Source organism: Mchenga conophoros, linkage group LG3 (assembly GCF_057382185.1).
Source record: "Mchenga conophoros isolate Kocher_MC1m ecotype Shallow Benthic linkage group LG3, M_conophoros_male_GT1.1, whole genome shotgun sequence".
Classification (NCBI taxonomy): domain Eukaryota; kingdom Metazoa; phylum Chordata; class Actinopteri; order Cichliformes; family Cichlidae; genus Mchenga; species Mchenga conophoros.
In genome coordinates this window covers 15,457,212-15,485,066 of record NC_140528.1, presented here as the reverse complement: position 1 = coordinate 15,485,066, position 27,855 = coordinate 15,457,212, and the positions used below count along the sequence as shown (strand labels likewise).

The 27,855-nt window shown below is 43.3% G+C and overlaps 1 protein-coding gene across 1 annotated transcript; it reads right to left on the bottom strand.

The window, feature by feature from the left end:
* Positions 1-286: 286 nt before the first annotated feature.
* LOC146577400 (protein AF-9-like) lies at positions 287-27,495 on the bottom strand. Its single transcript, XM_085254472.1, has 13 exons — positions 27,351-27,495; positions 26,606-26,786; positions 18,003-18,085; positions 16,486-16,629; positions 16,102-16,140; positions 14,488-14,598; positions 10,830-11,402; positions 6,581-6,650; positions 2,379-2,505; positions 1,477-1,573; positions 1,303-1,365; positions 1,089-1,160; positions 287-726 (listed from the first exon to the last, which is right to left on the bottom strand). Exons 1-13 carry the CDS (start codon positions 27,360-27,362, stop codon positions 604-606), a joined length of 1,695 nt encoding a protein of 564 aa, XP_085110598.1. The 5' UTR covers positions 27,363-27,495; the 3' UTR covers positions 287-603.
* Between the last annotated feature and the right edge of the window lie 360 nt (positions 27,496-27,855).

The following is a 27,855-nucleotide window of genomic DNA, read 5'->3' as shown; positions in this document are numbered from 1 at the left end:
CGCTCTCAACTCAGCACGCTCGCCATGATGTGTCACTTTGTATCCAGACCTCCTGCTGGATTCTTCTTCATATTTCACACGTCTTTGCAAACTGTGAGGTCGCACACAACAAAACAGAACAACAGAGATGCATCTGTGCGGACGCTGTTTGATCCCAGGGAAATGAATGAATCGGATATCTGATCGGAGACCGAAGCAGAGTAGTGTTACTGGTCAGACTTGTGCCTTATAGAGCTCTTCAAAGTCCTGTTTCACTTTTTTCCACCCAACACACACGCACACACACCTGCAAATTAAATTTAATAAATAAGACGTACAATGTTGTAAGGCAAAGTTGATCATGCACTTGTCACGATAAACAACATACATGGCAGCAGAATCACTCCCACCCACCAACCCTTCATATCAAGCTTTCAGATTGTTGCCTGCTGACATCCTGATCTCGTACATCTACCCCCGATTTCTGCAGCAGGGTGAACTCTTTGTTCGGGGGAGTCGAAGCAGCAGGCTGGACCCACTGTGAGGTTTAGACACGCCAACTACAGCTGGAACTGATACAGGACGAGTCAGAGGCTCGGATCCAGCACCCAACTGCTGTGTGCCTCAGGACGTCCCGAGATAGCTCTGCAGCTTCCTTACTGTACTTCTGTCCAAAGAGCAAAGGTCAAAGTCAAACGTAGTGTTTGTAATGTGGAAGTGTCCGGTCTCTTCAATCAGGTTTACAATCTGCAAGACAGAAAGTGAGAGTGGTGGGCACAGGTCAAAGTAAAGTCTGCAACTATTAACTATTGTTCTACATTACTACTTCATCATTATTATTTCGTCTAAGGTCTAATATTTATTTTAAACAAGCAGATTTCTTTATGCAGTCATCTGCTGCAGGCACAGCACGCTCTCAGCTGGCCAATCAGAAGAGAGCTTCGACCTGCGCTAACGTGTTTCCTCAACTGGTCGATTTAAACCGTGTGAATAAAATCTGAGATCTGAAAATCACTGAATTCAGTTTTTACATCTGACACGGATCCCAAGCTTTGTAGAAGTGGGTTTGTGTCTGATGGACGTGTCGGAGACTGCTGACATCAGCTCACCTGTTGCAGTATGTGACCTTCTCTTAGTGTCATTAGTCTTTTATGCAGCTCCACCAGCTCATCCAGGTAAACCTGAAAAGCACACAGCAAACACGGCTGTCATGATGTAGCAGTGGCTGATGGTAACAAACCCCAAGACATAACAACACTTTCCATATTTCAGAATATTTACTAGTCTACTCCACATCTAAAAACCAAAGACACTCGTTCTCACCTTATCACACTCCATGCTTTTGTCTTGCTTGCTCTGCTTGGTGGGACTTTTTACTTCCACTATCTGACAGACAGAAGAGCAAAGAGTCACCCAGGGTCACGCACACACCTGGATACTGTGGCTTTCAATCATGCTGCTCTAAGACATAAGCCAGTATATTACTGATATGATTACCTGGTTATTAGTAGACTTTAATAAGGGCGGGGCCTCACTGCACGACAGCGGGGAATGGGAGGAGCTGTCACTTCTGCTGCCATCACTTAAACTAATCCTAAGTGTGAAGTCACAAAGAATAAAGACATTAAAACTGTTGTCTCAGCTGTTAGCTAAAAACCGCTAACAATGAAAAATCCCCCATGAGCAGCATGTGAGAGAGTGGGGACGAAGGACGGTCTTTAACATGAAGATGACTCTCGCAGAATCAGTGTCAGGGAGGGAACTGCTAGATCAGGGGTGTCCAACTCCAGGCCTCGAGGGCCGGTGTCCTGCAGGTTTTAGATCTCACCCTGGGTCAACACACCTGAATCACATGATTAGTTCATTACCAGCCTCTGGAGAACTTCAGGACATCATGAGGAGGTCATTTATCCATTTGAATCAGCTGTGTTGGATCAAGGACACATCTAAAACCTGCAGGACACCGGCCATCGAGGCCTGGAATTGCCCACCCCTGGCATAGATGATAGAAAACCGGTCAACTGTTGGAGACGGAGACGATCTGGTTAAGTTATGCTTTTTGGCCAAGGTTGACGGCACGCCTCCACCAACAGGATGGTGGAGAGAGTTGGAAAGAGCTTACATGAAATACTTGAAAAGTTAGTAAAAGGCACGTTGAAAGAACCTTTAGAAACTGTCCCAAGCAATTTTAACCAAGATTTAAATAGCGGCTCTTCATCATTTTACAGGTTTGTTGTTAAAGGCTGGCTCTACTGCACAAACATGTGAGATACAAAGTAGCCCTCATAATAGCAATATCCTGGTTAGAAGGAATTCATTACCAATGTCTGCACACAGCTCTATGAAACTAAACTAGTGTGCGGTTCAGCCATTCGAAAAGCTGCCCTCGGGCTACTAACCTGTGCTGGTGGTGTGTGAGGTGTGCTGCTCGATCCGTGTCTGAATCCACGTCGTCGTTGTTGTCCTCTGAATCGTCGTCGTCGTCCGAGTGCAGATCCTGCATCACTGACTGCAGCGGGCCAAGCACTGAGTGGAACAGTTCAATAAAGCCTCAGTCATTGCAGTTTAAACCTCAGGAATACAAGCAGAAAGCTGCAGATTGTGACGTTGGTACTGTAAAGCTCAGCAAATGTGGACTGGTGATCTGACTTTCAAAGGGAACATGCACACATCTCGAACTCTACATAGCTGACTTACAGCTCTGGTTTTCAATTGTTCTCATTGCTCAGGAAAACAACATGATTCTTTCATGTTCTTCAATCTCAAAATGATTTAGCAGCCTCTCTTACGACGTCTTCAACTTTCTGAACCGACTCAAAGTAAAAGTTTATAAACCAGGGCTGTGCCCGTTTGTTTACAGGCTCAAAGTGATACTTTAAGAAGATTTGTGGTAATAATGTTTCTGATCATTTACACAAAAAGATATTTTCTGCAGCATTTCTAAGTTTGATTAAATGAAGGGCATCCCATGATTGCTTCCAATGAGCTACTGTCACTGATGACACACAGTGCCGTTTGCAGCAGCGTGAAAGTGGCACGGCACTGCAACACAGAATAAGTCAAATGTAGTACAGAAACAGGGTTGGTGTTAGTCGTAGTTTGGCCTGGAAACTTTTGTTAAACAGTAACTAAAGTAACTTAACCTTGTGACTCTTTAGGAACCTGCACAATATTTTCACAATAAAACTGAAGACTCTTCTACCTGGGATGTTGGGTCATGAGTTGAGCTTTTTAACCTGCTGCTTTGGTCTTGCACCATGTACTGTATCAGTAACTTTCATCCACTGTTTGCTCTTCCTGTCACATGACGTCCTTCAGCCACACTTGGTGGAGTCATTTGTTTACATTTGGGTCACATGACACCAGCAGCTAATATCTCCACACACAGCCTGACTGTAGCGCAGTTTTTTCACCTGAAGGGCTGAAACAGGTTCTTGCATATGTTGCAGAGCACTGTGATTGTTGGAGGTTCCTGAAGTTGCTCCACTGCAGACTGACACATGTGGCTCTCACTCCCAGACATGCCCAGGCTTGTCTCTTAATTGCATGCACTAGGGATCATAACCACCTGGTGTTGCTATAGCAATGATATCTCAGTACGACAGTTTTGTATCACGTAAGAATTTGTACCGGTATGATTGCAGACAATATGATATACACAGCTAGTTAATGCTTCCACTTTACAATAATAAAGCTTATGGTTCATATTAGAATATGTAGGAGGGATCACTCTCCTCAGCCTTCCCGGGAAAGTCTGTGCCAGCGGGCTGGAAATGAGAGTTCGTCCACTGCAGGAGCACGATGTAGAGTGGCTACATAAGATGCAGGTTCAGGCATACCAGGCGAATTCAAGGTCTGGCTATACCAGCATGGTATAGTACCAAGACTCATTGGCAAGTCCTGCATGGGGCGTTAGGGACTCGGGTCCACCCACTTCCAACAATGGGCAATAGCTGAGCCCTGGCTGAGGAGAGGCATGGTCCGAGCCGAGGTCCGGCAGCTAGAGGAGGAAAGCACGGAACTGGGTTTACAAGGAATCTGGACATAGTGGGACCTGTCAAAGCAGACGATTAATTGGCTTTAACTTTGGAGCCTTTCCACATCTTAATATTGCTCCGCTTAGTCTACAAGTCAATGACGGAGGAGCCACAGTGCAGGTTATGTGGGGCGATGGCGCACAGGCTGGAAGAATGCAAGACTACTGTTAGCCAGGGAAGACAGAGATGGCGCCATGACCAGGTCCTGAGACTGAGCAGTACTGTGAGAAAGTAGCATCACACAACACCAACATCAGGTGGCTGGAAGACCCAACAGCAGACCAAAGAACCTCCCAGAAAAAGCCAACATAACAAACACAGACATCCAACAATGACTCCACAATGAAGAGCTGGATAGTACTGGACACCTACTGGCTAAAGAGGCAAACAGCCCTCCAAGAACACCTGGCAGCAGCTGCTGGCTAATCAACCACACACAGTGGTGCTGGACAAGGAGCAGAAGGCTGCAGTTGTGATAGATGTGGCAGTCCCAGCAGAGAGCATGTCAGGAAGGGGAGCATGAGAAAAACTGGAGGAAAACTGGAGCCAACGTAGAAGGTCAAGAACGAAGTGGTCCCAGTAGGAATGAACGCGTTAGGAGCTGTAATCCCGAAAGTGGAAGAGCCAGGCACAACATTTCTCACATGACCGGGTCCACTGCCAGAGACCTCGAGGTCGAGGTCACCGAGATTCAAACTCGTCGACGTCGTTAGCTTAAATCCTACGTAGCCTCGTTCTTGAGGTACTGCATGCACAAACCTGGCTCTCCACCCCAACCATCCGACCAGCGGGGTGATGACAATCAGCCTTTTTACAGCCGAGAGGAAAAACACAACATGCAGAGATATGTCAGGTTTTCATGATCCAGCCATTCATCCTTCCTTCGGTGGGTACTTCTTAACTTCAGTTCCAGACTTTCTCTTTGATATTTGGTCACATTGGGGCCCGATGAATGTAAAAACAAAGAATTACCAGATTTGGTTTTTTACCTTATTTTTGTTTTTAAGAAAAATATCAGCCACATCTGATAAAATTTTATAGAACAGCAGCAGTATAATGTCCTCGTAAGTGGATATCAGGCCCTTGTAGAGCAAAATTTAGTATTTTGGTCTAAATAACCCAAAATGTGATGTCCACATATGTGGACGCCCGGTCCTAGGAGGTTAACATGAGCATAACATTTTTCAGGCAAACGCCTCCATGTGTAATTAACATAGAGCCACAGTATTGTTACTGTTTTGTAATCAGCCATAGGCACTAGCACCGACTATTTTAAAGTGTTACTGTTACTAGTAAGCTAACATAAACTAACCAACCCAGTGACATCACATGCTGATGTCGGTAAACGTGTTATATAAACTTAAACTTTAAGCACTTACTTCTTAAATCGAGCTGCACAGACAGCGTTACCTTTGAGAGCAGGGCTCAGTGGTGTAAATTAGCCTTCATACATGTAGCGTTTCATGTCCACTTTAATGATAACAGCTAATTATCTCAAATCGTGAGCATGTTAAATTCCCACCAAGCAGGTTAACGATTATGGTAACTGTGTAACACTTCAGTTTTCTTTACATTGGAGTTTTGCTGAGTGCTGTGCATTGTTGTGAATGTCAGCTACATGTGTCGTAGTGAGGAAAGAGGTTGTGTGTCTGCCTGTGTGCAGGGGTGCTGCGTGTCAGCTGGAGGCGGTGAAACAACACTGTTCAATATCGATCCTGCTGCTAAGCAGCGTTTAATCCAAACAGTGTAGCAACCTTATGACAACCATACCACAGTCTCTACAGGGCACACAATAAGTGTTAGGCTACCACTGTGTACTTGGTGTTACGCTTGCATGACAACAGACTGTTGGATGCATTTTGCTTTCTTTGATTTCTACCAGTGAGTGTGATAAGTTTATGTCAGCTGGACCTAAAGTGATGTTAAAAACACTGTTTAAGCTTCACACTGCCAGACTGAATACTTCCACCTGTGTAACATAACAGTTGGACTCACTATAGTCTCGTCACATCCTGACATCACCCCAGCCCTGTCCTCTGTGCATCGTGGAAAGTGACGATGGGAAAACATTCAGACACTTTGTGCTCACGTTAGTTTTCCTCTCCCAGATTCTCCCAACAAGCAGCTGAAGATCTATTAGGATAATTGTTGTTATCACAGTTAATATTCCAGATTTATCTGATTACATCTCAACACCCCACCACCCACCCCCCTTTGTCCTGTGCTGTTGTTGATTTGTTGAAAAGAAAAGTCATTAAAAAGTGAATTCAACTCTTCTACGGTGCTGATGAGCACACGCATGTGTGCGAGGCGGCTGTTTGCTGGTTTGCTGAATGGCACTGAACACATGTGCCTGTACAGTTTAAATCATTTGCTCACGATTATGTTTAATTTCACGTGGCACTCATGATATAAATCTAATCACGAAAACAAACAAATCAAAGCGCTGCAGTTTATTGGTTACATCGCTTTGACTGCACGAAGTGTCACGTATGATGTTAGTGTCACTAACAAACAGCACAAACTAAACTTTGTAACTTGTGTGCACGGTCCAAGTCGGTTACCTTGTCGTTTGTGGGGTGTGGGAGCAAAGCTTGAACTGGAGCTGGAACCCGCTGGACTGGGCTGCTCAGACTGGGAGGAAGAAGAGAAACAGGCAGCGATTAATGATAAAAATATGACTCAAACTGCTGTTTGACTGAATGTGGCGGTTCTGCAAACACAGAAGCAAATGAATACTATTCGAGCCCCGGCTCCGACAGTCTCGGTCGTTGTGTCCTTGGGCCGTTGCCTACTGGTGGTGGTCAGAGGGCCCGGTGGCACCAGTGTCCAACACCATCGCCTCTGTCAGTGCCCCCCAGGGTGGCTGTGGCTACAATGTAGCTGCCATCACCAGTGTGTGAATGGGTGGATGACTGGATGTGTAAAGTGCTTTGGGGTCCTTAGGGACTAGAAAAGCGCTGTACAAATACAGGCCATTTACCATTTACTGTTATTATTATGTATGTGCTGAAAGAAGACCAAACCCAGCAGGAGTGGACCAACCTGGACTCACCAGTGTTCCCACTCTGAACACGTTCGGCTTTCAAACCACCTCCAAGGGACAGGAATTAAGAGTTACAGTGAGGGGGACTCTCTTTATTAAAAATATGTTTATTTATCAAGGTTTGTATTTATTTTCAACAAATACAAACATAAAACAAACGAGGCTGCAGAGAGCACTGGATGTCTTTTTCCAACTAATGTCAGAACTATCTGTCCTGACCTTAGTTGGAGAAAGAAAAGCTCCAACAGGAGCCTGGTTTCATAGTGCCATCCATCGTCTGTTGGGTCGGCAAAGCATCAAGAGAAAATTAGATTTCTGTGTAAATGTTCAAGGTTGAAGCAGTACCTTTTATAACAGCACACACAGTTCACATGAAACAGTGTGTGCTGACATTTCCATACAGTCCTTCCCTTCATGTCCATGTTTGTGTTTGACACGTCTGTAGTTTGGATTCATAAAAGCCAAAAATGAAAATCGTTCTTTTAAACCCTTTCTTGAAGCAGCATCTGCCCACAGGCAGCAGAGGCTCACACAGCCCAGAGTGAGGATGTTTGACTCTTTCAGATTGACTGAGATGTGGACTTAAACAATGTCAGTGCACGTTTAAACGTGTTTCAATGTACATGCACAGATACTAGAGATGGCACGATACCACTTTTTTATGTCCGATACCGATATCATAAATTTGGATATCTGTCGATACCGATATGAATCCGATATAGTGTTTTTTAATCAACAAAACTGTTTTTTTTTTTTTAAATATCTTGCTGCATTTTGTATAAGTTCATACTCAAGTTTAAAACAACAACTACACTAAAGCTATTCTGTTATACCTGTATGCAAAAGAGAATATTTCATAGTTCAGCAATACTGATCAATCTAATAAACTTAAACCTGCACCATCCTCCCTATTCTGGTATTTTAAAGAGTGCTTAGCATAAATATTAAGCAACCTAACTAATAGGGTTCCAACTCCCAGCAACAACAAAAATAAATAAATAAAAAATAGGGAACCACCCCTCACGCTCCACCTCATGATGCTTAATCGACGTAATCAACCTTAATTTGATGCAGTGTGAAAAAAAATGCACAGAAATCAATTATTTTTCAAGAAATATTAAATAGATTCAACATCTTTCTTCAACAAAATTGCAGACTGCACAGATGGTACCTTCCCAAAGGAAAAAGTACTATAGCTTACTAGGGTATATTAGACTTAATAGCCACTATATACAGTAATTGACTTCTATTCATTTTACATCAAATTAAAACTTTGGGTGTCAGATAATTAATTATTAAAAACAAGACATTTTAAATGAGAATAAGAAAGAAAAGTATGTCTTTGTGCCCCCTTTTCCCTGTTAATGCCCTATTGGCCCCCCTGGCTAAACGTTGCTAGATCCGCCCCTGCACAGTTACCAGCGTCAGCTACGTAGAAAAAGATCCTGGTGTAGAAAGTAATATTAAATAAATTGTAACAGCTGATCAAGCTTAAACGTGCTGCTGTTGTTCAGCTGCTGGTTTCCTCTTTCTGGTGCAAAGTGGGCCAAAAGCAAACAAGAGACACGGACTCGCGACAGAAAAGCCGATCAGCTGATCATTGATCAGTTTCATGATTGAAGTAGCAGCCAGAAGAGGCAGTCGCTCCATATATCGCTTGTTAAGCTTAACGCAGGAATGCTTTACAAACATTCAGAGATGGACTTACACACTTGCTTTACTTCTCTCGGGGATAACTTTGTCGGAGATGAAATGCCGGGTAGCTAGCGAAGCTCCACATGCTATCCAGACCACCGACAGGTCCCGCATGCCACAGCTGCTCTATCACGTGATGCATACTGCTCCGACGTGCTAACGTTCTGAGTTACGGCGTGTTGCAAGTTTTGTGAGGTGCTTTCGTGATATTTAATGGATCGGATTACATTTTTTATTTTTCTCCGATATCCGATCCAGTAATTTAGGTCAGTATCGGACCGATACCGATACGTAATATCGGATCGGTCCATCTCTAACATATACATAAGGAAACCTTCACAGTGCAAAACATGGTGAGGAGAAACGTGAGAGAAAGAGCGCACAGCTGCTCTGCTGGTTTACAGGCTTCTTCAAAGTGTCATAAATCTGACCGGCACTCCTGTTTACGGCTTTTGTTCTCCTTTACTCCAAGTAAGCAAACCCAATCACATCAAGAGACAATAAACCGACAGCACATCCAGGAAACTGTCTGACGGTCTAGTTTAGAAACCACGGGGAACAAAGTGGGAAAAGTTGATGCCTGCAGCCGCTCTCACATCCACAGCTCGCAGCGCTCTGCTCCTCACGCTCGAACCATCCGATTCATCTGCTCTGGATTTCCTCTGATTAGTTCCCAACAATGGGTTCAGCTACGGTTCCCCCGCTGCTCTGCACAGCGAGCAACCCGCTCGCTCCTCCACGCGTCCACTGTCACAGATCAATATCCCATCTGTGATCTGTTCAGCCTACAATAATGAATCCCGCTAACCTGCAAAGCTAATGACAACAGATGGCTGGCACTCATTTCAGTTTGAAAATAAGAGTGAGAGGATTGTCCACAGCAGCAGACGACATCTCATGAAGAGCAAACAAATCTGGGATGTGATTAAAACAGCTGAATGTAGAAAAACACTGCACAGACTCAGGATAACATGAATACTGTCATTCAAAATAAAGATATTATTTTTATCATGTTTGAATTTTTAGACACTCTTCCATAATTAAATGTTCTTCGTGCTGTGTGATGATGATGAGTGGACACTTAAATCAAATAGATGATAAACTTTCTTTTACTAAATTTATCTGTCACCAGAACGTCACCAGTGTGACATCGTCAGCATCCTGAGACACCAGCATCTCTGTGGGGTCCGGACCATCCAGCACAAAGCGCCTCGACGATGCGGCGCCATGGAAATAAAACCGATTCGTTTTAAACAGACGTGTGCTGGTCGGAGGCCACACCCAGTTTCCCTTCCTTCATGTCATCACCTCGTCCGCGTTTCCTTCTCTGCCGTTTTTATCCGAGCACTCGCTCCCAAACTCTGAGATCAAAGATGAAGCAATGGGAGCGCTGGGCTGTGTCGCCTCAGGCCCACCAGGGTTGCTAGCCTGGGCACAATCAAATGCCTGGAATTTGTCAGCCCACATGCTTTTTACAACCAGTAGCTGCAGCAGCCCCCACCCCAAAGCTACTTCCATGACAAAAACACAGGTTTCGGTGCCACTCTGTGAGAACTCCTTTGACTAACCACGCGGCAGAGAACGATGCATGAAAGAGCTGCACTTCATACAATCACTGACAACAGAAATAAAAACTGCTGCAGAAAGAAATGCTGTGAAGCACAAACACGCAGCCATTTGATTCTTTCAAAGCTAAAAGAATTAAAGAGGAGCTGTGCTATTTACGGCCCTCGTTTCTCCTCAGGTGCCGTAAAACCATAAATCTTTCTCGTCTGTGATTTGGCTTTAAAACTTCTTTATGGGGAGGCTCTCTGCAAACCAGCGTGGGCATGGCAACAAGGTCAAATGTCAGCCTGTTCATGAAGCTGCAGCATTTTCCTAATTTGGCTCATGGGTTTGAAGAAGACGCAGACACTCTGTTAGATACTCGACATCATCATCAGCTGTTTGCTCCCAAACCAATCAATGTGCAGACGAACGCACCAGAACTTCCACCAGGTTTACTGGTGGAAGTTACCAGTAGATGAGCTCATTCCCAGCTGTAACGACAGTAAAGCGTCACGTTTACTCACATCCGATCTGGCAGACTGGTCCTCCATATCAGAGTCATTAGCGTCGACCAGGTCCTGGAATGGCGGCAGCGTGGACACGCTCCTGAGGTCTGCGTCCTCGCTTTCTGCTCGTAGCTTACTGCTGTGCAGCTGCGATCTGTCTCTCAGTAGTTTCTTATCCAAACACGGACCGTCCAACTCTGAAATCTGCATTTCCGAGGAATTCACAAACCCCTTTTTGCGTCTTTTGGTCCCGTGATCGTCACCTTCGAGGCCGGACAAGCGCTTGTTTAACCTCGACGCATGAGTTATCCCCTCAGTCCTACGCTCCTTAGACAAAGACTTGGGCTGCTTGAAGCCCATCTTAGGATTGATCTCTCTAAGTGGCTGGTTCTCTTTGGGTTTCCTGGAAGATTCTTTGGGGGCTTTTCCGGGTTCCCAGCCCGAGTCCCTGAAGGCACTTTTGGGGTCTTTTAAATCTTTTGGGGTCTTGTCTATATGGTCCTTAAATGGCTTGTGGAGTTTGGAGATGCTGCTGTTGTCAGAGCTGGTGGTTGTGGCCATGATGAGGAAAGTGTTTCCTGTAGAGCCATCCTGCAGATTGAAACAAACACAGGAGATCAGATAGTAGCGTCGGATATTTAAGTAGCTGGAGATGAAAAGTGACATCAAGCAAAACAATAACAGAAGAGAAAGAAAGACTGAAGCTACACGGGAAAAACACGTAAAGCTCAGAGTGTTCAGGCACAAGGCAAAGGGAAGCTCCTCGCGCTGTCAGGGCGCTAATGAGACCATACCGCTGTCAGCTGATACAGTATCGAACACGCCACCGATTTTACAAGCAAAGATGTTTTTAAAGGTGCCGTGGACATGAAACCCACTCAGTCCACACATGCAAGGACATCATACACGTGCACATATTAAGTTATGCATAGTAATGAAAAACAATGCAGGGAAAAGTGCTGAACACACTAACTGAAACTTGTACAAAAACCTTTATTGATAGTACAGCTTCAAGACGCCTCCTTTATGAAGGAAGCAGTCACACTGCTCAGGTGTGGTTTCGTCCCAGTCTGTGGGATCATAATCTGAACAGGTGATTGGCTCTAATCCTAACTGTCCCTCACGCTGATGTTGAAACCAAAGCTGATTGGGCGAAACAAAAACACAAAGTGTGGAACAGATCAGCTGATTCTGTTTGCTAATGTGTTGCTAATATCTTTCTACATTTTCATAGTTTAAACCAAGTTTTTCTGAGTAAATATGAGTTCTAAATCAGTGCATTCTGTTTTTATTTACATTTCACGCAGTGTCCCAATATTGGCTGACAAACACTGCAATGATCAACTGTACAGCGAAACACTGATGCTGTATTACTGTAAAACACTAAATATCTGTTTCTTTGTCCACAAACATCCACACGGGTAAATCTTCGGCCCCTGACATTCTGATGTACGTCAGATATTATAAAGTGGATCCAAACAATCTCAGAAAAATGAGGGATGTTCCTGGCCACTCATTTCTAAGCCGACTAAACGAGGAAAGCCAAACGGCTGCTGTGAAACTAAGAAACACTGCAACACACTGTGGGTTCAGTTTGAGGGCTGTATAATGGACAAACACTGTAAATGCTGCTCAGCTGTGTGGCGTCTCACATCGTGCATGATGAACACGTTATCCTCCAACACCAGACTAAACCCAGAACAGAAACAGGTAACCTGATGGTAACCCTCAGCTGCATCAGAGGCTCCAAACTAACCTGCTGAGGTTGCTTTTAACAGCAGTTGTTCTGGTTTCATGTTCCAGCTATAAAAACATGATTTTGATATCATGCCATTTAAATTTTAAACTTACCACATACACTGATGTACTCATGCATATACACACAACGGACGATGACATCTTTGCTGCTGAGGAATTATTTTCCCTTTTTCCAATTTTCAAAGTGTTTAAAAAAATGTTTAAAACGTTAAAAAGAAAATATTTCAAACATTAAAGCACAACATTGGTTACTAGTAACCAAAATAACACAGGTGGCATAAAAACACTGATTTGAACATTTGTGACCCACCTGTGGAAGACTGTAGGGTCCAGTCTCTCATCTAAAGGTTAAATATGATGTGAAGATAACTTTCTACTAAAGATGTTCATGCACTATTAAATATGACAAAACGAATACACTGTGGCACATTGTGCTGTGCATTATTAATGATGCACATTGATGCAATTCATAGAAACCATAAATGATCATCCATTTCCTCTGACGGGTCGTTGCATTAAAATAAATATATCAATAATGACTTTGGTTTGCAGAGCGCCTCACATGAAACCCAAGGACGTGCTAGAAACAGTATAAATGAAAATGTAGTGAAGAAGCCCACAGCTCCCTCACAACAACCGCCTTCTGCAGTTTATCCAAGGAAACACAGAGACATTCCCAAGCCAGCCGAGAAGCAACCTCTCCTGGGACCGCCTCCCAGAAGGCCACGCCCTGAACACCTCACCCCGGCGACAGCTGACTCAAATGGTAAATGGCCTGTATTTATATAGCGCTTTACTAGTCCCTAAGGACCCCAAAGCGCTTTACATATCCAGTCATCCACCCATTCACACACACATTCACACACTGGTGATGGCAGCTACATTGTAGCCACAGCCACCCTGGGGCGCACTGACAGAGGCGAGGCTGCCGGACACTGGCGCCACCGGGCCCTCTGACCACCACCAGTAGGCAACGGGTGAAGTGTCTTGCCCAAGGACACAACGATGGAGACTGTCCAAGCCGGGGCTCGAACCGGCAACCTTCCGAGTACAAGGCGAACTCCCAACTCTTGAGCCACGATCGCCCTCCTTTCGATGTAGAAGGACATCGACTGCAGTCCGAGTCCCTCTTGAACTCGTCACCCTATCACAAAGCAAAAGCCCACCTTCGGAGAAAGCTCACGTCTTGCATCTGCGATCTCATTCTTTGCACTTCAGCAGTGAGTAACAATAACAGGCCTAGTTTTATAAGCGATGGCTGCTTTGCCATTTTCTGGCAGACGACTGCGTATGGGAGACACAATTTTCTCCCATTGGGCACCAATTAAAGCGTTAACATTAAACAACTAGTCCTTCTGATACGTTTAATGACAGCAGCTCTGATGATTCATTCCTGCTAAGAAGTTCAATTCAATTTTATTCATACAGCCAAATCACAACAAGCTTTACATTGTACAGTATATCCTATAATAACAGATACAGAGAAAACTCTTATCCACATACAACACCATCTCAGTTCTGTTCACCACAGCTCAATTATACACATTATGACATAATCATTTTGCCTAGCAACAAGCTTTTAGCATATATAAACTTTACCACCATATTATTATTTATTGATTGATTTTTTTTACTTTTTTAATTAAGTATATCAACTAACAATATTGTAGTTTTAGTGATTCATCTAAAACAAAATAAATAAATTAGTACCAAACACCGGTGCACCCTGGGAGAGGCTCCAGGCCCCGACAGGCCAAAGCGTTTAGTGCAGTACAAGCAGGAATCACCCTGAGGTTTAAAAAACATATTTCATGCTTGTGCTACAACTTTTTTGCAGCAGCTGGTCTTTGCTGCAAAACGAGCGACCTTTGTAGCAGCGGTGCTATAAGCTAACAAGGTAAAGAGCAGAGACACTGACCTTGGACGCAGTAAAGCCTTTGCTTTTCTTTGTGTCAGAGCTGTTGGGAAGTGTTGCCAGCTTGAGGTGGGAGCCAAACAGGGAGGTTGAGCCCTCCTGCATTATCATCACCTGCCAAAGGAAAATCAGCAGCTTAAATGAGCAGAGTTCTTTGCTTTCAGTAAATGTAGAGTGTTCAGTCTCTACCAGGACAGCTGATAATGAATCAGTCATTTACTGAGTAATATCACTGTGTTTGTAGAGTCAAGTACCAGAAAAAAGGACATCAGTAAAGAATGTTCAGCTTTACTGTCAAGCAGCTTGTGTGAGCACTTTTGTACATATTTGTTCTATATTACATCGATTTCATCCCAGTCATCCCAGTGACATCAGTGCCTCACATGTACATGTAACTGACTTGGCACAAACCCATTCCCATAAAAAAAAAAAAACTGCATCAAAAACAACAACAACAATCAAAGAAAGAACAACAAAGGATTCTTCACTTGTACAAGTGAAGATGGATATCATGAAGATTTAGAGTAACACATAAATGCCACACAGTTACCAAACACACACAAAACCATATGACCATAGACTATACTGGCTGCACTCGAGGTTCACCTGAAGCACAACAAGTGAGCACCGCTCCAACTGCAACTCCAATCCCCAAACGTTTGATCGAATGCTTATATAGGTCATCATGTGCTACCACATACCCCTCTTCATGAAACGCCTCACGTGGTCTGAAATCTTACTCAAGAACAGAACCCGATTCCTGCCTAGCCTAAACATTTAGCTAATTACGGCTAATCATGAAGTGGACCTGCTGTCATCTTAGATCGCAGTGCAGGGGCGGGGCCGGTGTCCTGCAGGTTACAGAGCGCAACCTGGGTCAACACACCTGAATCACATGACTAGCTCATTACCAGGCCTCTGGAGAACTTCAGGACATGTTGAGGAGGTAAATAAACTGGATTAAAATGAAGTCAGTGCACATGAAAGTCCCAGTGAGGGAATTGAAAAGCTTAGCAAAGGATGGCAAGTTAAAGATGTGTTTATTGAACTCATTATAAACACTTTATCAACATTTTAACAACATAAACCGTTGTTCCACGATTTCTGGCACAGCTTTAAAAAGAAACACATGCTTTATGTTTAGCAACAGCGTTTGATTTTCGTACTGCACATTATAGCAAACATGTCCACTTTGGTCCTGTCCATACACAACCACAGATTTGTGACTTTGTAAAGCTCAACTGTGCTGCTCTGTTATTTTTGGCAAACTCCAGGAAGACAGTCGCACTATGTTAACGTAGATGTAAACGCTCCAGACAAGAAAACAACCAAAACCTCTGCTGGTGTGGAGCAGCAGGGCCGTACATACACTGCCCCGTGAACGCCGTGTTTCCATGACTGCAGGCGTTTTATGTGGATCTGACAGTCGTTCAAGTGCACAATTTAGTAACGGGACACATTTGAAACAACTGGTTTTGACTGAAATCCCTTACATTAAAGTGCTACAACAAAGTTCAACATCTGCAGCAACAATAGCTGCTACATTGTGTCATTGCTGAGGTGGTAACAGTAACAGGGAGGAGGAGTCATGAGCTACAAGCCTGTTAGAAATCTTACCTTTGAGTCTTCTGAACTTCTTTTGTGAGGATTTCGTTGCTGTGAAGGACAACAGAAGAACAGGGTGACAATCTTGGTAAACAGAAAAATACAAACTATTCATTACTATTCATATCTCACATATGCAGGGTAAACTAGTTCAGCCATTGACTGTCCAGACTGACTGTAGCACTTCAGCCCACTGTGGGGCCAATCAGAGGCTCCAGACATGTCAAATAAAGTGAATCACTACTGAAGTGCAGTTTTAAAACCCTCACATTTACTGAGGAACGTAAACTAATGTCATTGCTGTAAAGACTATACACATATACTGCACACATACTACATCCATGATATAAAGCGACAGCCCAGGATGGACCTGGTCTGTCACGCCCTCGTGCCTACCCCTCCAGCTTTCAGTAACTTCCTACGAAACTCCTCTGTTGGATTGTTGAAGGTGAGCTTCTCACAGCGGAGGTGATTGACGGGCGGGTGACCTTCCAGGTGGAGGAACAAGTCATAATCAAAGCGAACTTTCTTCGGTTCTTCCTACGGAGAAGTGGAAGGAAAACCACGAAAGGGACAAACAATAAAAACCCGTCATGCAGCACGTTACCCACATCATGCTCTGTTTTTGACTGCATCATTTAATTAGATTCAATTCAATTTTATTTACACAGCATCAAATCACAACAAAAGTCGCCTGAAGGTGCTTTATATTGGACAGTAGATACAGAGAAAAGCCCAACAATCACATGACCCCCTATGAGCAGCACTTTGGCGACAGTGGGAAGGAAAAACTCCCTTTTAACAGGAGGGGCGGGGCCATCTGCTGTGACCGGACTACCTTATTCAGATCCCAAACACCCTCTGAAGCCTGAACCATGAAATAACAGACAGAATTTTTTTTTTAATTAATTAATTAATTAAAATTTAAATTTCATATAAACCCTTCATTTTGATTGAATTTGCTACATCTGGCAAAAATGTGTTGTGCAATTTATTTACTTTCTTCAGGGGAAAATAAATAAATCACACTGATTATGTACAAGAACTGTATTTGTTAAATATGATACACGAGGCACTAAGTAAGTACCACAGTAACACAGCAAACTCAAGTCCTGATTGTAATTAAAAAAATAAGTTGAGAAATTTAAGGCAGCTTTCAAATGAACATCCATGTTTTTCCTGGGTTAAGATCAACTTTGATTTTTTTGCTTTTGGACTTACTTTTATTATTTTTACTGGCTTTTTTAGTTTGAATCACCATTTGATGAAATGATGACAGTTTGGGTTGAGACGACCTTTGCTCAGGAGTCAGCATCTGTTAGATGTGTTCGAAAGGCTCTCTGCTAGAAAACGCCAAAGAAAATAGAGTCAGTGGAGCCAGTGGAGTCGTTTAATTTAAATCTCTGCATTCATGACCTACGTTACCAGGTGTCGTCACCCAAAGAGAGAACCAGTTCATCCAGCCTTTACCCTCACATGGCAAAGGTGGCATCGCCTTTAGGCCCAGCTGTGTGTGTGACCTGCTGCTTTGTTAGAGCTGCACACACACCTCTGAGTATTGGTAGGCCAGTTTTTTCTCTTTTCCAGCAAAAACACTTTCAAGAGAGCACAACTGAATCACGCGTACACTCCTTCAGTAACGTCGCTGCAGAAGCTTCCACATAATACATAAAATGTTGCAACAGCTTGAAAAGACGTGACTCTTGATAGAAAAATGAAAACAGCTCTGAATGGACACATTTGACAATCAGCCTCTCCAAAGCTGCAGTTCAGGAACGACCTGGTGCAAACCCGACACATGTTCAGAGCATACACAAAACCCCTTCATGGTTTAGAGGTTCAGGGTCTTACAACAATAGTGCATTACCCACAGACACAAACCCTGGCAGCTGAGTGCTGCTTGTTAAATGTACCTTGTTTCTGAAATAAACTTCGATGGGCAAGATGAAGCCTGCGTATCCAGATTCCTCCACTTTGTACGGTGGATCCTTGCACACTGAAAGAGAAAACTGCTGTTAGACTTCAGCACCAGGAGGCTGACAGTTCACAAAGCTTGCTTTAAATTCATGCAGTTACATGAAATGCAGAGCAGCGCTGAGTGTGCTGCAGCCATCTGGTTGGGTTGCTGGGAGACGGCCGCTCTGACAAACACAAAAAACCCAACCATTACATAAATCACATCCCCTCCACACCTGAACCAGGTGACAGGACTGTATTAAGACTGTTGCTTCATTTATTGTGTCATTAAACACACTAATCCTGCAGCTGTGTTCTCATGAGACCTCATTAACTCAATTTCTGCAGCCTACTCTGATGCATCGATACAGAGAGCGGGCGTCCATTAGAGCCAAAGCCTTAAACACACACGACAAGGCCAAGACGTCCACGCATGCTCGTAGAGGAGCACACGGATCACAGCGGATCCCTCCTGAGTCACAAACTGTACCAATGCAGGAAATGTACTAATTAAGTTACGTGTGCTTATTGAACAAAGGAAGCTTTGCTTAATTTTCAAATATTGTCCGTTTGACACATCACAGCATGCAGCTACGATGGTGATGCGTGTGAATGTGTAGAAATGCTGTACGGATGGATGAGAGTAGAGAAGGACGACATCTTTCTCACATCGTCCCTCTGCTGCCTCCAACATCTTCGTTCCTGAAAATCACATCTTTTCAAATTATTGTTGTTAATAAGTTACAAACTATTTTACTTACTGGTCACGGATCTAATCCAGTAGTCTAGAACTATATCTGTCCATGTATTCATACTATGACAGCAGTGGCACCTCTCAGTGTCCTTGTATACACAGCTATGTGCTCAGTTTGAAAATCCTACATGTGCTCAGGTTTCAGTGGTTTAGGTTGAAAAAGCAGCCATGACCTGATGGAGCACATAATGGTTGTTGTGAAACGTTAGCTTCATGCTTTTCAGGATTTTTTTTCCTTCCACACTTTTAAATCTGCAGCTGTTTGACAAAATTAAATGTCACAGCCTTTGTTACCCTCAAAATGAACCAGGATCCTTATTTTAGGACAGATGTGTCATAGACACTAGGCTTGTAACAATACTACAGTTTCAGTTTTAATACCAATACCCAGAAAAATAGCATGGTGAAGAGTATAACTGCATCCTACACCAACAGAAGTAATGGTGAAGACTTTATCTTGAAAATGTCAAGTTGTTACCTTTCAACTAATTCTTTCAAATATAAAGTTGATTTAAATAAAATCAATCCTGGTGGCCTGCAGCTCCCCCTCAGTCAAAGACACGAATTTAAAAATCAGAGCTGATTTTCAGAGATGTTGTCCTCCAACCACGAGGTCAGCGGGATTCAAACTCATCTGAGATTTTCAGCAGATACACCTCTGGTATCAAGTTGAAAATCTTAGGTGACCTCCTCCTTGAGTTATCACATTCACAAGACTTTACAAATCCTTGATCCCCGACCTTGACGCTGAGCTCTTTAGAAGAGCACCTATGGCATGAACTTCCCAACCCTACATCCCCTCATTCTTGATGTATCACATCTGGACAAAGTGTGGTATTAGCTGTGTTGAAATGAAGAAGACAGAAAACAGAGTGCTTACTGTGAACGCTCACACCGCTCACTGCCTGGATTTCCAAACTGACCTTTCAGGCAGCTCTTTACATCCTGGTAATTGCTAATAGTTAAACAGCAATGCTGACATGTGCTCCTGCCAGGTTAATATTTATGATAATTTCTTAATACTTTAATACTAGTGAAATGCAAGCTTCACTGATCTCTGGAGATTCCTCTGAAAGGACTGTTCGGTGTTAAAGACAGCTGTTAGCTGCATGCCTGACTTACTGCAGCAGTGCCATGTGAAAACAGCACTGTTTGTATTGATGTTCTTGCAAATATGTACCATTGGAGTCAGTGATTAACATCTGAGTGTCTATTTTTTGACAGCCCTAATAGAGACATTGCTTATGTTTGGAGAACGCAGGGACTGATGTAGACCCCAAAAACACGTCCCCACAGTGAAACGAGGGCGTGGGAGTATTAGGCTGTGGGTATGCTTCAGTCCATCTGGAACTGGAAATCTTGTCAAGGTGGAAGGAATTATCAAGAAAGACACACATGTGATAGTTTGGAAAGAAAAGATCAAGCAGCCAAACCTGGATCTAAGTAATCGCTTTGTCACATTTTCCTTTGTCTGAAAACGCCTGCGTCTCATCTGTTTGTGGGTTTATATTGGTGCTAATGTAGGACCCTTACATTCATACATCCCTGTAAAGAGGCACTTTGACGTTCAATCACTGTTGCTCTACTAGAGACAGTGCTATTAAAACTGTTCCAAAGTACTGACTAAGCCAATCTCAAAGAGCAAGGACCGACCAAAGCTGCACATCAGCATGAAGCTATGGTCCAGCAGGCAACAGTTGCTCCTGTTCTCGGATGAACGCTACAAAAAGCTGAGCAAAAGCATTCTTCTTATGTCATGGTGAATCTGATTAGTGCTTATTTATGCACAGACAACACTAATTCATCATGATATTCACCGCAGGTGATGAAGAGTGTCTGTGGTTGACTGAGCAGAGCACCCAACAACAACCCTGCACTCCCCCACCCTACACGACCTCTCCTGACTCTACATCACACTAATCAGGTAACAGCAAGACCCTTCGACAAAATGAGGTCAACATTAAGCTCCTGAGCAGCAAGAGCAGAGCAGGGATGAACGCACACGCTAAAGTTTGTGTTGGAGGTCAGTTAGGCCGTACGGGTGGAGAGCCTCAGCAAGTTAAAGGTTAGCATCCTCCTTGCTGCTCGTCGTACCTCTCCCACCCCGCTAGCACACATGCTAATGCAGGTCACGTACAGAAGCAGGCTGCATACACACTATATCACATATGTCAGCCTGTTAAGATACACACACCTCCACAGAAACGCACTGAAAGAAACTCCTGATCAAAGGTCTGAGACTAACAGCACACACAGCAGGGTGAAACTTCCACACCTCACCTATAAAACCACCACAGAAGTGTTGGATGCTCAGTGAGCTCCGGGGTGGCAAACTTTAATTCTTGCAAAAGGTTGATCAATTTCCTATTATTTGATCTGATTTTATTAGCGTCAACATCATCAACATGTTTGATGAAGAGCAAACATGATGCAGACGATGTAGGACAACTCGAACATGCCTGAGAAGGACCGTTTACGAAGTTTGGATGAACCTTCAGAGTCGTAAACTGAAATCACAGCAGAGAACACTCAGATCTGATTTATGACAACATCTGCATATCATAATAATGATAACGAAAGTAGCTCCTCAGACGTGTAACTGATGAGTCCGATGAAGAAGGAAGTAATAATGGAGCACATTATGATTCTTTACGTCCAATAAAAGCTGCCAAACCAGTGTTAGAACGAATCTAACATTACGAGAACCATCGAGAAAAAGTGAACAGCAGAAAGAGACAGCAGGTTGGTCACATCAGCTCCAGTCGGTGCTGCTCCTCGATATTAATGTTTTCCATGGGGGGGAATAAAGGATATGCAGGGTGTGATTGAGGTGGGTGATCTGCTGCACCCTCAAACGAAGCAGCCACAAGAAGAAGAAGAAGACGAAGAAGACGAAGAAGAAGAGTGGTTTATTTGTACAGCACCAACGCGCAGTCGATTTAATGTGCTTCATATTTTAGGGTAAAGATCCAACAGACAATCTACGCACGTGGAAACCAAACTACACCACCATCAGAGGTGGGCTTCAGGTGTGCACCAGTACTTCCTGAAACTATTGTCCTCCTGTTACCTCACGAGGTAAGACATGCTGCACTACATCTGCTTACTAGCTATCATGTACTGGATATAACGTCCCAGTATGGAGAGTATGGCTACAACAATGACTTATTATTCAGACTTATGGATATATTCATGTCAAAAAGGTTAACAAGTAATAATAAATGAATGCATAGGCTTTCACAGGTTTCAGGCCCTAATAAAACTCCACCAGCAGGCCACGAGTCTCAGAGCGAGTCCTGACTCAGGCCTCGGAGCTTTGTTGTGGGGAGGGACTGTAAAGAAAGACAAATGTTTTATGGTAAGGCCAACTGAGAGGAGTGAAAGAGCTTTCAACAGACACCCCAAATAAATCAAGCTTCAATAAACCACTTCCTCAAACTTCCTTTCATTGATTGAACCGAGGAAGAGTTGGCATTTACAGCCCAGTTCCTGTTCCTTGGAGGTGGCCGCCTTGTTTATCGGCACCTCCTCCTAACCCCATGCTTTCTTGTAAACAACAGCAGCCAGCCTGGAGCTTTCTTTGTGTTTCACCTTCATGAGTGGGAAGCATTTTTGAGGAATCAAGGAACAATACCGGCAAAATCCCGAAGCCCTTCAGTTTCTCAGAGCTTATTTATTTTTCCTCCACGTTACAAACTACACGTTTCACGCAGTTTTCAGGGAGATGAACCATTTTTTTTATCTTCCAACTTTCCATAAAAGTGACAATTCTCTGAAATATCAAACACCTCTGAAGAGATTCCCTCCATCTGTAGATTAAACGGCACTACAGAATCCAAATGAGGTGCTTAAGCAGCACGAGCCTCTGCTGCCAAAAACAGCACCGCCTTCGCTGCTTCCTAACAACGTCTTTACCTCCATTTGTTCAGACAGCTTTGCCATTTGGCTGTCACCATGGAAACACCTCCATGCTGGCCTGCTAACTAAACAGCAGCAATGATGAAGCGCAACGGCGGCTTTACTCGCCGACTCGGGGAGCTTCTCCGAGCTACACACCCAATCGTTTGGAGAGTGAGAAGAAGTTAGACATGCGCCATCTTTTGGCGTTCTCGCTCTGACTCCCTTCGATGTTTGGATTGATAAGAAAACACTGATGTGCTGACATATGAAGAAGACTATATTGAGAGCACTTAGGATCTGAGATCTTATCAGTGGACCTAGTTTGGTTTGGTATTGCTACACAAGCCAATAAAGACCAGCTGACAACTGTAAACAGCAGCAGAGCTACAGGACTGATGTTCAGCACCTTCTACATTTTTTGGCGTCCCGACAGACCCCAGATATGTCCAGGTGGACATACAAAGCTTATATTTCATTTGACAAGCCAAGTGAAATGGAGACATGTTAAAAGGACGTCCACGTCCATTTAGTCCCCCCCACCTCCAAACCCTCTGGTTTCCAAGGCTACAGTTTATAACCATCTGTAGTAAATACTGCTGCAAAGGTTATCGTATAAATCAGCACACGACCTGCTGCCATTAAAGCAAACTGTTAGTCCTCACTTCAGTTTGTAATTTTAATATCTGCTCGTGACGTCTTTAAATGTCTCTGTTTTATTTCAGTGTGTAGGTGGAGCTTGTGTGGCTGTTTCAGTTAAACTGGAAAGGAACCATGTCAAGAAAAACAGCTGAGCTCAGATCTTTGTGCGAAGCACACAACGTCCAGGTGCAACAACATGTGCTGGTGACTGATCTCTTAGTTGATTAAACAAGGAAAACATTAGACTAACCAACTAGTGTAAAACTAGGAAATACTCAGGTATAAAGTTCAGTTTGAAAACAGTTTAAATGAAAATGTCAAAAATGAATTATAGGCCAGTCAGTGAGCCATCGGGGGGCAGATTAAACTGGAGCAGCAGATCCTGGAAGTCATGTAAGCTGTGAGGCAAGGCCTCCTTGGACTGGACTTGTTTGTCCAACACGCCCCACAGATGCTCGACTGAACTGATATCTGTGGAATCTGAAGCCCAACTCAACACCTTAGACTTGTCCCAGTTGTTCCAGTTTGTGCTACTCAAAGAAGGCACCTTCTCCCACTTCTCCATCATCCTGTCCTGATGCTCAGGTGTCCACTGGTGACCCTTTTGGCAGTAGACGGGGGTCAGCGTGGACATCCTTACTGCTGTGCAGCTCCATGTGCAACAAACTGCGACACGCTGTGTGTTCTGACACGTTTCTATCAGAACCAGCATCAACCTTTTCACCAGTGTGAGCTTCAGTAAGTCACCTGTTGGACTGGCACACACAGGTCAGTCTTTGCACCCCACTGGTTTACTAACACTAACCCTACCTTCATTAGATCACTTTTGATAGATACTGACCAGTGCAGCCTGGGAACATCCCATAGGAGCTGAAGGTTTAGAGATGCAGTAACACAATCTTAAACCCTTATGCTTGCTCATGTTTCCTGCTATTAAAGAGAAAACCTTCACATGCTCCCTGATCTATGCCACTCACCAACAGGTGCATTGATGAAGAGATGACCAGCACCATCACCTCACCCGTCAGTGGTGGATTTCCATATTACCACACTAAGCCTTCTTTTCCACAGTGGCTCTAGTGTGTAGGGCTGTGTCAGCTGGGTGCCGTGTTTCATTAACAGTTAATCTTGTACTTGTACTCCTCTAAAAACTCAACTGTGTGTCACTCCAAGCAGATGATGTCTGCCACTGCTGAACAGGTTGTCAGGATACTACAATTTCAAACTCAGTACTGACACCACAGGGTCGATTCTGACCCCCTCCTGCAACAACACGTGGTGAAGAAGTTGTACCTTCAAAACATTAACTTGTTCATTTTTCAACAAATTTTCCCAGTTATATGTTAGCTTTAACAAAATAACTATTGAAGCTTAAAGGTTTTATTTATTTTACATAATTTCATTACAGATTATTGCGGTAAAATATATTTCATGATCTACTAATGAACAATGGGCGCAAACAAACAACGCTTTACCATCTACATGACTGAATTATTGTAGAAGAAGAACATAATTAAAATGAGTTTGAATTGGGGTCGGGCGACTGGATGAATATTTCGACTATCGCCGATAGGCTGAGCATACTCAGCCGGATGGTGGACACGTGCATGCTCATGCAAGTTAGTCGAGTTTGAGTACTTTGCTCGTACTACACTGATTACATTGCTCTGCAATCAAAAAGTCTGTGGACGCACGAATTTATCGCCCATCGCCGATTATTGGATTGATGATTGTCGGTTGGAAAATTTTTACATATCGCCCAACTTTAGTCTGAATAAAGTCTCTCATTTGTTTCCTAAAATAAAAATAATGATTAAAAAATTTAGACAAAGTACGTGTTATGTATTTAGGATGAGTACAGGATAAGATAACAAAGTTAAATACATTTAGAAGACTATATATTACTTATACTTATATTATATAAGATTATATCATACAGTTTTGGTTTGATTACAGACCAATTTTTCTAATAATTTCATTATTATTATTATGATCATCATTATTATTATTAGTAGTAGTAGTAGTAGTAGTAGTAGTAGTAGTAGTAGTAGTAGTAGTAGTAGTAGTAGTATCTGTGTGGCCACCAGTATTGTTTTAGATCAGGGGTGTCAAACATAAGGCCCGGGGACCAGGATCGGTCTAGCAAAGACTTCAGTCTGACCCACTGGACAGCTGTAAACACTGTGAAGGCGTAAACTTGGCATTTTTCTCTACATTTTACAGCTTTTTCCGATAGATAAAGGGCACTGATACTACACTAACATAATAAAACAACAGAGAAACAGTTAAATCTGATAACTGTGTAAATTAAAAATGTCCAGTTTTAGATTTATAGGTCAGTAAGTGAGCTACCAGAACTTTACTAATTTATCTGAGACATTTTCTTAGAATTTAATTCCAAAGAGTCACGCTGACAGATTTCTTTCTTTATCATGTAGAAAAGTTGAGACGTCCTGTTTTCCTTATTTTAAGATACCTCGGAGTCTAACTTCTTTGCACTGACACAAAGGGGAGTTTCACTGATCTGGCCCAGGATAAAGGTGGGCTGTATGAGCTAAATAAGTTCAACATTACTGATCATCCTTACTGTCTGTGGAGCTATGTGATGAACACTGGGTGGACAGTCTGAAGGTTAACTGTGGGCTTCTCCAAGGTTAGTTGTTTACACTGGTTTGTACTGGTCTGGGAAACGTTTGGAAATTCATAAATGAATGTATGACACACTAAACTATTTATACTTAAATAAAGTTTTGTATGTAGTAATATTATTGTGTCTATTACAGCTACTAATGTTATACTAATTACTACTGCTGCTATAAATAAAAAAAGATGCATGTAGACACAGACTTCACCTGATTATATGATTATTGTCATCATTGTTATTACTGTATTATAATAAGCCGAAGCACCAGCCTGCACCTCTTCACTCACTAATTTGTGTTGTCTGTTGTTATTTATGTGATTATTGGTGTCAAAACATGAAAAGTGAAACGACACCAGGACGTAACATTACACAGACAACAAGACAGAAAGGACTTTAAGTGAGAACCTGACTCTGCAAACGCTGCACTACAGGTGTGAAATAAATGCACGCACATGAAGAAACAACACACATTAAAAGTATACATATATACACACACACACACACACACACACACACACATATATATACATATATGTGTGTGTGTGTGTGTGTTTGATCAATTACAGATGTGAAGCCCTTAACCTCCACCCCTCCACACAAAGCACCAGGGCAGCTCTCCTCACCTCGCTTTGGTTTCGGGAAGCTTTCGTGCAGATGAAAAACCACTTTCTCCACAAAGTGCTGGATGTTGCTGTGCTCTGGTCCTCGCACAAACACCATCCAGTCGTGGGTGAACCCTTCCACCGTGGGTTTCTTTCTGACCTGGGCACGATGACCAAGTTCCAGTTTCACCTGCACAGCACCCTGCAAAGCACAAAGACGCAGGGTTAGCGTTACTAAAGACGGGTCACGGGTCCATGTTTCATGCAGGTGTTTGTTCCTGAAACACTGCAGTCTGCTGCTGTCCAACAACGTCTGTTTCCTCTCAGCTGAAGCAACAGGTACACGCTTACACACGACGAGCTTCAACCTTCGTGTGTCCTGCGCTTTGTTTCCTGAGCTAACGTTACACAACTGTTAAACCGTAACATCGTAAGAATAAAGAGCAAACTTCTCAACAAAGTTGGCATGTCTGCGTTACCGGCCCAGCGACTCCTCTCACTGACTACAGCCGCTCTCCAACACTCTATCGGCGCATTAGCCAAAACGTTTTGGGGGTTTCTCCCGAAAGATTTTCCTCTGTCTGTCTCTGAGGGGAATTTAACATCTCTATTATTTCATGTGGTAGCGGCGCGCTAAGTAGCAGTACAGCCCGAAAACCCTTGTTGCAGAAAAACCCACGGACCCCTCCGGTGTGCCATAAATGTCCACGCGTATAGTGTTTAAACCCGAGCCGGGAACAGCAAAGCACCGTGAGCAGCTACTTACCGAGCTGGCCATAGCTGAGGCCGAGCCTTCCTGTTATTTCATGGAGACTTCGTTTTATATTAAATGAGAGGTGAGTGCAGTTTGCCTATGACGGCCGACATGGTTTCTTAGGGACTCAACTCAGACCCAAGACTTTGAAAGGTTCGCCGGCTGTAAAGCGTCTGTAATGACGTGGACAGTATCCGCTTGGGGCTTTTCAAAGTAAAACACTTGCGGGAAAGATGCACTCCAGGTCCCCACATACCTAACATTCTCCTTATATATATTTCTTTAGATTTGTCTTTCTTTTGTTTTGTCTTTCAGACAATCTCCACGTGTGTTTATTTGAAAAGATTCAGGTTTCTTAACTACTTTTCGACTTTGTTGTTAGCATATATACACACAGCTGTTTATAATCCTGGCGTGTATGATTTTAACCTGTATATGCATGACCCAGAATGAATCATTTTAATTAGTAAATTACTTTTTTTTATACCGTTGCCAGCAATCCAGCTGCACAGACATT

Bases quoted from the DNA above. Each gene is read 5' to 3' on its own strand.
- LOC146577400 (XM_085254472.1), bottom strand. The intron at 18,086-26,605 runs GTGAGGAGAGCT...TTTCTCTTTCAG, and splicing joins CTTCCCGAAACCAAAGCGAG to TGTGCAAGGATCCACCGTAC. The intron at 6,651-10,829 runs GTGAGTAAACGT...TCTTCCTCCCAG, and splicing joins ACCAGTCTGCCAGATCGGAT to TCTGAGCAGCCCAGTCCAGC.